Here is a 10,321-nt window from a genome sequence, read left to right as displayed (position 1 = left end):
GATGAAAGCGCACTTCCTGTTTTCCTATTTTGTTTTGTTTTGGTTGACTTTTGTTTGTTGAACTACTTGTACATGTAAAATCGTGAGTGTTAATTTAGCTCTGAGAGTGTAAAAATCAACACTATGCCACTATGTGTTTATATAAGTCACACCCATCAGAGTTAACTAAACACTTTTAGATCGTTTTAAACAGCCGCCCTGAAGCCATATCAGCTCTATGACAGGACAAACTCTCCAGTCAACACTTGTCAACTCCAAATAACTGTCACTGAAAAATCAACACTTATCAGCAATGGAAAATTAACTGTAGATCTTCTTTTTTGCTGCATGCATATATAGCTTTAAAGTTATTTCAAACTTGCAGAAAGTTACCCACTTCCACCAAAGGATTCAGATTAAATCTGCTACAAGGACAATGACAATTGGGTAGCTGAAATTGTTTTTCATGGATACAGCTATAATGTGATATTCATAAGTTCACCTCTTGAGATTTTATAGCAACAAGGAATCCCACTCTCTTGAACGCGTATGTGTGTGTGTGTGTGTGTGTGTGTGAGAGTGTATGGGGATGGGAGGCTGGGGGTGTTATCAATAACAAACGAGAGGGGTATGTTTCTTTAAGACAAGCCCATAAATGGTGGCCCGGTCACCACCTTCTTCACTGAGAAGGGGCTGGCTGCAGCTCCAGTTTTCCTTGGCGGGTCAAGCCTGCCATTGAAGTCTGAATGGCCTGCCATGGCAGATTACACCGCGCAGCTGTCCCCCTACCGTGGAAATTAAGTTATGCCCCGTGTCAGCAAGTTTTGTGTTTTCCTCTCTCTGTCTCTTTCTCTGTCTCTCCTGCCTCCCCCTCCCCCCCTTCCCTCTGCCCCTCTCCTCTTATTCCTCGAGTTGTGGAGGCCTCTCGTGAGTGAACAGCCAGCGGAGGCTTTTGGAAGAAGAGGTGGGTTATGGGTAGTCATGCCTGGAAAAAGAGATGAGTGCCAAAACAGCTTGGGTGCATCCATCTCTAAGAAAAGAGCATGGACACTCTTTGGAATAGAAAACGCTGTACGCAAAAAAAAAAAAAGATTACGGGGTTATGATAGTAACCTGCAATTCTCCACTCTCTCCATTCTCCATACACACACACACATACATGTACACATACACACACACAGCCATACATGTAAACATAGGCACACACACACACACCCCTCCGACCCCAGTGTTACAAGACAGCCAGCTCTGAGGACAGTCAGTGTCTCAGCATCTCTTGGCCTGCGTCCTGCTGCACTCGTGGCCCCGGCCTCGTGTTTTGTTTATTTGCGGGTGCGTTTGTTTGTGCTGTGGTCAAAGTGAGAGGCAAACACTCCAGCTCCAGTGATGTGTGAACATGCTGGGAATGTCCCCCGGAGCCCGCAAAGCAGCTGGACCCTCCGGCTATTACTGACTGGCTGGTGGTGGGGGCAGCTCCATTCCAACGGGGCTGATAAAGAGTGATAAAGCGTTAAACACTTAGCTAAAAGGGCAATAAGTACCATTTTTACAGCCCCCATTGCACAAAATGACCATAATATATCTGCGGGGGGTTGATAGCGTCGTTGATCAATACCAATGACTCAAGCAAGCACAACGCCAAGTGCTGAGACCTCTGGCTTTCAAAACTCTACAAAACTCTCAAACTTTACAGCCCATACTCTGTCAGAATTACGAAAACATTATCTATCTATCTATCTATCTATCTATCTATCTATCTATCTATCAACTTTATCTTTTGCTATTCCACATTTCATTTTAGGATTAGGGTCAGGAAAACACTTCATATAACTATGTATCCAATGGTTTCAGAGGGATATACTGTGGGAGATAATCTGGTAGGTTACTACGCAACTTCTGGTGTCAAAATAAATTCCTCCTTAATTGTTCACGGAAAAGGATTTGTAAGATGCACTGAAAGTGTAACTTAATTCTGTGAAACGCAAATTGTTTATAACTGGACTTTTTAGGTTGATAATGAAACTATTACTCACTAGCCGACAGCGCTGCTGAGCTGGTGGACGCCTGCTGCAGTGGCTTTTGCAGTCTTTTTTCCGATTCTTCCTCTATTTTCTTTTTTTTTCTCAGCACTCTGAGTATGCTTAAATGTGCTATTGCTTTCTTTCTCATTTCTTTTTATTTTTAGAACTTTTATCACCTTTACTGTTGCTATTTTGCACACCCTCATAACACTACAATTCATGTTTTTTTTTTCATATTTTCATTAACAAATTTCGACTTCATATGTTTTTGACTTGTATTACATTGTGTTTTATACCCTCCATTTGCTATATATATATATATTCAATTTTTGCTTGCAGTATCCTATTACTATTTTGCTGCTGAAACAAGCTGCTGAAATTTCCCCAGGGGGATCATGAAAGTTTTAATCTTCTCTTATTTTAAACCGGAGTTTCTCTCACAGCCTGACTAAATCATGACAACACTAAACATGCTGCTGATGCTGTAGAGGCTGCATGCTGGGCCTGCTGCAGTGGGATTCATGGTCAACTCTTTACACTGGCTGTCATCTGGATTACATGGCCGCCGCTTTAGGAAAGGGCATGTACTTCAACAAGAACCCCCCCCCCCCTCACTCTACTCCACACACACACACATACACACACACACCCCACCCCTCATTGGCCTGTGTGTTGTTGCCTTGTATGAAAACAAGCCAGCCAACCTCCACCTCATGATTGGATCTTCCTTCCTCAAGCTGTAGAATCTCTCATTTTCCACTCACCACATGCTCATTACTACACTAGTTAGAGGAATGGCTGAATAAGAGAGGCTTTTGCTGTTCCTGTGTGTGCTGTGAACCAGGAGAAGTTTTAGGTTGGATGTATTAGCAGTTATTTTACACTGGTGACAGTATTTGTAATAGTTGGACATCAATGCATGTAGCTGCGGAGAATTGAAATGCTCTGGAGAAGAATCAAGCTTTTCCTTTTTTCTATTTTTATGTGTGTTCATAAACCCCCTCATTGCTGCAGAAAACAATATAGGAGTACAAACAAACAAATAAATGGCAGAGAAAATTTGACACTTTCCTCCTGTGTTTGCAGCTTTCTTGTTTCAAAGCAATGCTCCAGTGGTTTTCCATCCTCCTCAGTTACATATATGCTTCTTTTGCAGCTTCTTTTTGATTTGCACAACATACTGGCTATGTAATCAGGGATGTAACTGCAACACAACTAACATGTGCAACACTTTGTGCCCCCCTTTTAGCGGCAATACTTAACAATAACATTTTAAACTGAGAATATATCAAATGGCTGCCACAAACAGTCAGGTAGCAAAGTGTTCTCCCGGTGACAGTGGGATTAGTCCTGCAGGTTTTCTCTCAGGACCCGAGGAGTTGGGCTGCAGCTTGAGTAACTGGATTACAGCCCCTTTTCTCATTTCAAAGGGTTGTGAACTCAGCAGAGGTCTTGCATGATGAAATCAAAGTGGCAGCTTAAATAGAAGGGAGAAAAACAACACGGGTTTCGAGAAAGTCTTCTGGCATCGGCCAAGCAGCTAATGAGGGAGATGCAAAATCAATGATCTTTGCTTCGCCGTGTCACTGGCGTCTCCTTCTAATGGCTTGAATTCAGAGAGTAATCCCCACGCAAGGTGAGGAGGAGAGCATCCGCTGGAGGACTGAAATAACTCAGATCAGTGCTTTACAATGCCAAAACACATTCCAAACGAAAATCACAGGAAAAGAAAAAATACACAACACACTTTTTCTTAAGACCAACCACCTTTTAACAAATGTGTGCCTAAGCTACGGCAGGAGCGCAGAGGGGAGTAGAGGTGGAGCCCATTCCATCAAATACCCTGTGGTAACTTTAGGGGATTATTTCCAAATCCTTTCAAATGAACTTTCCATCTCAGTGCCTCCTCCTCCGTCTCAGCCATTCCAACTGTCCAACCGTTTCTACATCACTTTCTGCATAACCACTCATGGAGCCAAGACCAAAACAAATGCCTGGGAGAAATATGGACACCGCACTTCAGGAGTAAAGAAACTCACTTCGAGGCCCAACCTGTCATAATCCCTCACAAAGCAGGGAGAATACTAGAATTATAACACAGTTTTAGCAACATGTGAAACAGAAATTAAACCCTATGTATTTTCACATATGTAAAATTGAGAGGAAACTGTCATGCATCTGTACAATACAGCAAAATTGTACTTTAGATGTGGTATGAATTGTTTACACCAGTATATATTCAAACTACAGGTCCATCTTTAATATGGTCTGCAAGTCAGAAACATTATTATCTCGGGTATATAGAGAACACATTGAAACACTGAAAGATTTTATAGTTTTGGCATTTTGTTTGAAGAGTTGTTTTAGGGAGATGTGTGTTCCTACCAAGAGGCTCCATATAGATTTTCCATACGTCTGCATGAAAAAAAAACATCATTCCACTTCAAGCCAGGACTTAATTGAAAACACTGCCAAGGAAAGTGGGGCTGGGGGCAAATATTCCATGTTGTCGACTATCCCTAAGAATAATGTAGAAGTAAAGCAATTATAATCTGACCAAGCTGCATGTGAGTCACACCGCACAGTAGAATCACTGTCTTTTACCTCATGGCAACTGACAGACTGAATTGTTGAATAAAAGGGATGGAAGGAAAGAAGGAAGGAAGGAAGGAAGGAAGGAAGACATGAAGACAGGAAGAGCGCAGGAATTTGAGGAGAATATTAATTTTATGCCTGAAATTTTCACTGAAACACATTATTGAGATCTCATTACTAGTAGCCTATATCTTCCATCTAGAAAATTGGTAATTGAGAGAGCAACTTTTACACATGGTCCTGTCGATCTGCATGAGCTGAAGTGTGGGGCGTTTGTTCACGAGTCCAAAGAATCAGAGCTTGGAAGTGAACTGAACTCACTGAAGCAAGGTTGATGGCAGAGATACCTTACACACGCTCAAAGCCCTGGAACACAAACAGCCACAGTTTGTAAATTACACCCAGAACCCCCCACCCCCCTGTGTGTGTGTGTGTGTGTGTGTGTGTGTGTGTATGTGTGTGTGAATGTGTGTGTGTGTATGTCTCATTTTTACAGTTTTAAAGAGAAATTGTTTTTTTTAGGCTGTTTGTTTTGAGGACTTTTTTGCATTCCTGAGGACTTTACCTTTATATGACTGCCTCCTGCCATTCAATTAACTATAAATAATTATTTGTTAATTAAAACAAAAACGGGCTTTGATTATATCCTTTGGCACACCCTTAAACATACATTTTGAGGACGACTATTAGTCTAAAAACAGCTTTTTCCAACACTAAATTATCAAATATACTCAAACACTCATTGTTCGCCGTTTCCATGTGATGTTTTATAAGCAGGCTAGTTTAGTGAGAATTTTTGCACCTCATTCATCCATTCACACACCGCGCATTATTATAGCCTAATCAACGCATGCTGCGCTTTTTCTGAAACTGCCTGAACAAATGGCAAAAGAAAGAAAAGAGAGAGGGGGGAGGGGGAGGGGGGGTTAGCCTTGGCTACCAATCTATTCTCCTGATAGAAAGCTTCATGCACGGAGGGCCGCATACCGACACTGCAAAAAGACTGGCCAGCTTGGCAAGTATTTGATTTTAGTTTTTTATTTTGGATCCAGAATTATCAGGTTTATTTTAGGATATTTTTTGTCAAAATTGTCTTCCTGCACTGGCAGATATTTTTGCCGGTTTCATTAAAAGTAACCTTTTTCAGAGTAATGGAATTTGCTTGAAATAAGGGAAACTATCTTAAAATGGTTTCAGATTGTATTCTTTGTTTCTAGATTATTTCTTGAAGAGGCAAAACGGCATGACTGGAGAAAAACGTGCTGCAGTGAGCAGAGCTATCTGCCGGTGCAGGAAGATAATTTGACTAAAATACCCTGAAGAGAGTCTGGATACAAGATAAAATCACTTGCCAAGCCTGTCAATTCTTTTTTTTTTTTTTTTTTGCAGTGTTGGTTTGAAACCCAAGCGGCAGCAGATCGTTCCCACATGCTTCCCCGCCGCTCGGCTCTCCAGAGGTGTCAAGCCAGCCTGAAAGAATGAAGTGCCTCCCTATTGTGCTACCCAACTATTATGTGCTTAACATTTCCATGACAAAGATGCCACTCGACTTCTCCTCCATCCATTCAGCTGGAGGGCCCTTGTCCCTTCTCTAATAAAACATTTTGCAGCAATCATTGATTTAAAGTTCCCCCCTCTTCCCCCCGAAGCCAGTCAAGAGAGGGGTGGAGGATTTGCAATATTTAAATAATAATCATAATAATATCAATAATAATAATAATAAATTGCAACTAAAAATCAAATGAATAAATAACACAATAACATAAACACATAAATTAATGAAATAAATGTCTGCGTCTAATAGGGTTAATTACAGGTATCACGATTAATCAGTCACTGCCTGCTGAGTGAAGAGGGCATGGGAGGGGGGGGGGGGGGGGGGGGGGTCCTTTGGTGATTTATGGTGACAGTTGCTTTTGACAACAGCCAGCTAAATCAAGACATAGCAGGTCATTAGGCTATCAGTCAACTGAGGAAGTTGACTTGCATTTAAAATGAGCCTATTAAGTTCATGGGCGCTCTGTTCTTCATTTAAAAAAGCAAAATTCAACAGTGAGAGGAAGATGAGATGCTGGAGATTTACCAGCTTGCATTGGCTTGCTATTTTATCCTACAACTTTGCTGGGTGTAATGGTGGAGGTGAAACGAGATTTGGCCCCCCCTCCCACTCTTGTTGTATGATAACCAGGTATGTGGTAAGCCATCTAACACAGTTTACCCATCTTTTTAAATTTGTGGAATAGAGTTTAACATGCCTTTTTTAGGCTCACATACATTTTTAGGGCCTAAACTCAAAGTATACATCATAGTAAATTGTACCAAATTGATGTAAGTTATATAGGTAAAGGCTCAGCATAAATCAATGTTTTTCTGACAATATAACTCTGACAATATAACTGATCTGTGTTAATATTGGTGGTTGTTTGCCTTATGATGACCACCAACTGGAGGTCATGGTTTAGCCACCTTTTTATTTACCATTACATATCTGGTGATATCAAAACATTAAGAGTTCATCCCTCAGCCATCTATCCTGTTTACAAAGTCAAATAGCCCGAGTAGCATGAACTTACTAAAATATGTCTTCAAACACATTATATCCCGTTTAGACTTTCTATTTGGGTTCAGACAAAACGCTTTCTAGGAAGCAGGCTAATGTGGAAAATCAACAAATAACTCACAGTCAAGAATAATAATTTCAAGTCTCTTTTATGCCTTCTATAAAAGTATATCATTAAGGCAGTCATACAGTGGATTTAGACATTTCGTTCTCTTGGCTACACAGTGAATAAATCATCTCATAGCCTAACACATAAAGGATTCTCTGGAAAATCTATAGGCTATACACATATACACAATGTACATTACTTTGAAGAGAATACACACTAAATAACTTCCCTTTAAAGCTGGAATTCTTACTTTTTTATTCACATGTTGAACATTTGGATGTAACTGGGTCGCATGTAATAAATTACTGTTTCACTTTACCTAATTTATTTACAAGTCCATACGTATAAGATTCCAGCATTAAATACTTGCAAATCAGATCGTCTGACTCCAATGGCAACAGCCTGTCATATAAAAATAGTTCATATCTTTTAAAAAAGATTGGCAGTGCGCAGCTTATACTGATTAAACGTTGCATTGTTACCAAAACAAGCCAACTCTGTCGTATCACGTCAACCTTATCGATGACGATCAGAGTCTGTGACTGTGAGAAAGTAGACAATCTAATTTAGCTTATCAAATAAGCAAAGCATCTGGAGAGCCGTGAAGTGGTGTGTTTTGAGAAGTGAGCAGCCTGTAGCACAGGCAGATAATAAAAAAGTTCTTTCTGGATTCATTTGCATAGAAAATATCCTGATGTGATATCCTTCAGCACCTAAAAGTCTTAATTCAAACAAGGCAGGCCTTTGCCTAAAGACCCCTTCCCTTAGTCTTTGAAGCTCTAACCTTTCACAATAGAAGAAGGTCAATGAGTGACAAAAGTTTAGATTGCCTTTTATCCGGACAATAGCCGGGGCAGATTATGAACCCAGGGATTAAAGGAGAGGCAATAGAGCCAAAATGGATGCCAGCAGGGTCAAAACACAGTGGGCCGCTGGGAGAGAGCCTCTGCTTTGCCCCACATACTCAGGTTCTTGAAGGAAATCCTCGTCATCGTCATCATAGTCCTCCGACCCGCTACCATCGTCCACCTGGACGGGAGAGTCAAAACACAGAGTCTTCATACTGTTCTTGACAAACTCGCAGATGGCCCTTTCCGTCCCGTCACAGACGCAAGTATCTAATAGTTCAGCTTTGGGTATTTTGCGCATATTTGTGATCACATTCCGGCAGGCGTTTGTGCAGGTAGCCCCGCTGAAAAGTTTCCCACAGTGGATTAAATAATCGCGCATTGCAGAGCTGCATTGCTGGTCTCTCTCACACTGGCGCCGGGCTTCTGTGCAGCCAGTGTGGCTAGTCCTGGGCAGGCAGGGCTCTATGGCCCGTTTGGTGCTCATACACACCGGATCCTGGGCGCAGCTGCAGTCCTCCAGAGCCGGGCCGTTTTTGGTCAGATTGAGCTGCACCAGAGAGGAGATACAGTGGCTGGGGCACTTCTTTCTCTCCCCGTTCAACACAGGGCCACATGCATGCATGTATTGTCCGTACGCGTAATGGCACTCGGCCTCGGTTTGGCAGTTCATTATGGCTTGCCAGCATATCAGTCGCCGACCATGGGACGGAGAGGCCACGGATAAGTAGCCGCAAAACAACAGTACACAACCAAGAGGCCAAACGGATCTGTGAAAGCTCTGTGCCAATGCGCCAGAGCTTGCCATTGTTATGGCTGCAGAAAAAACGGCCAAACTTACACCAGTGTCATATGTGTAAACCGACTAGACTACTTCCATGGATAGTGACGGACTGTCCGTTTTAATTCCGACGCAGATGGTGTGTGATATGTGTGGCTCTTCAACAGGCTGGCATGGGCTGTAATCCCGGCTCGGTATCGGCTGCAGCCAACGCGCCACTGGAAAGCCCGTCAGCGTTGATCCATGATAGTTTCAGCTGGATTCCAGTGTGAAGCTCCCGTTATCCATACATGTTTTAGGTGGAAAACGAAAGTTAAAAAAAATACGCGCAAGACGGGAGCAGACAAAAAGTTCTCCAGTACTTTTAGGAAAGTTTATACAGCGGCTCATTCCATTCCAGTGGATCTGAGTTGACGCAACAACTGCCTGCAGCTCAACTATTCCCTCCTGCGTCTTCTCTCTGAGCAGTAAACTCCTGCCGGATCCTCACCAAAAGGCGAAGCCACGGTCCCCAGAGCCTGTTGGTGGACTATGTTGAATCATTTAGCAGTCCTTTACACCCACAGGAGCGAAAACAAAGAGTATGGGGAAAAACAACAACCCTTCTGGGTCGCAAAGTGGTCCTCTACTCTCTCCCCTTGAGCATTTGTCTCTCTGTTCTGCAGCCCCCCTCTCCACACATTAGGTTGGTGCTTCTGATTGGTTGGCCACTTGTTGTGAGTTTCTACGTAGTGATGGGCGGGAGTTTGGGGTGGGATGAAGATGGTCTTGAGAAATACAAGGTGAGGAGGGATAAAATCAAGAATGTAGTGGAGGGTAAAACCAGATAAACTCATCTCATCTACCTTTTTCTCTAAGGAGTATAGAGAGAATAGAGAATTGTATGCTGACATAAATCCTAATGCCTTAAATTCATAGTAGTAAGTAAGTATGAAACTGATGTAAATTATCTAAGGATAGGGTCTTTTGAGAGAAAAAAGCACTTTCTCTCTCTGAAAATATAGCTGATGTTGTTTTGGTCTTTCTGAGTAGTGTCATTTGTAGGAATATAGGCTAGGTGGTTGGTCTAATTGGCAGTTGGGTAGTGGGTAGGTAATTTGGAGTTGATTGTGTTGACTGGAGATTTGTTTGTCCACTCGTAGAGCTGATATGGCTCTGAGGCGGCTCTTCAAAACTATCTAAAACTGTTAAATTAACTCTGATGGGTGTGGACTTTTATATTATTGATTTTTACACTCTCACAGTTAAATTAATACTGATGATTTTGCTGTATAGACAAAAATCACATAGGATAATAGGTCACTCTAACTGAGCTGCTGTACAATAATTAGTTGAAAGCTAAAACATGATGCTTGCAGTGCTAGTGATCTGTATGGCATCTTTACTGACAATATAACAGTCCACATCCTATCAAATCTTTCTCCAGCA

General features: G+C 42.0%; 1 protein-coding gene across 1 annotated transcript; it reads right to left on the bottom strand.

Annotated features, from left to right (window-relative positions):
• Positions 1 to 7,300: 7,300 nt before the first annotated feature.
• On the bottom strand, positions 7,301 to 9,521 carry gas1a (growth arrest-specific 1a). Its single transcript, XM_071920909.2, has one exon. It carries the CDS (start codon positions 8,918 to 8,920, stop codon positions 8,138 to 8,140), a length of 783 nt encoding a protein of 260 aa, XP_071777010.1. The 5' UTR covers positions 8,921 to 9,521; the 3' UTR covers positions 7,301 to 8,137.
• Between the last annotated feature and the right edge of the window lie 800 nt (positions 9,522 to 10,321).

The sequence above is a fragment of the Centroberyx gerrardi genome, chromosome 8, assembly GCF_048128805.1.
Source record: "Centroberyx gerrardi isolate f3 chromosome 8, fCenGer3.hap1.cur.20231027, whole genome shotgun sequence".
NCBI lineage: Eukaryota > Metazoa > Chordata > Actinopteri > Beryciformes > Berycidae > Centroberyx > Centroberyx gerrardi.
The sequence above is the reverse complement of the archived record's forward strand: the minus strand, read 5'-3'. Positions and strand labels throughout refer to the sequence as shown.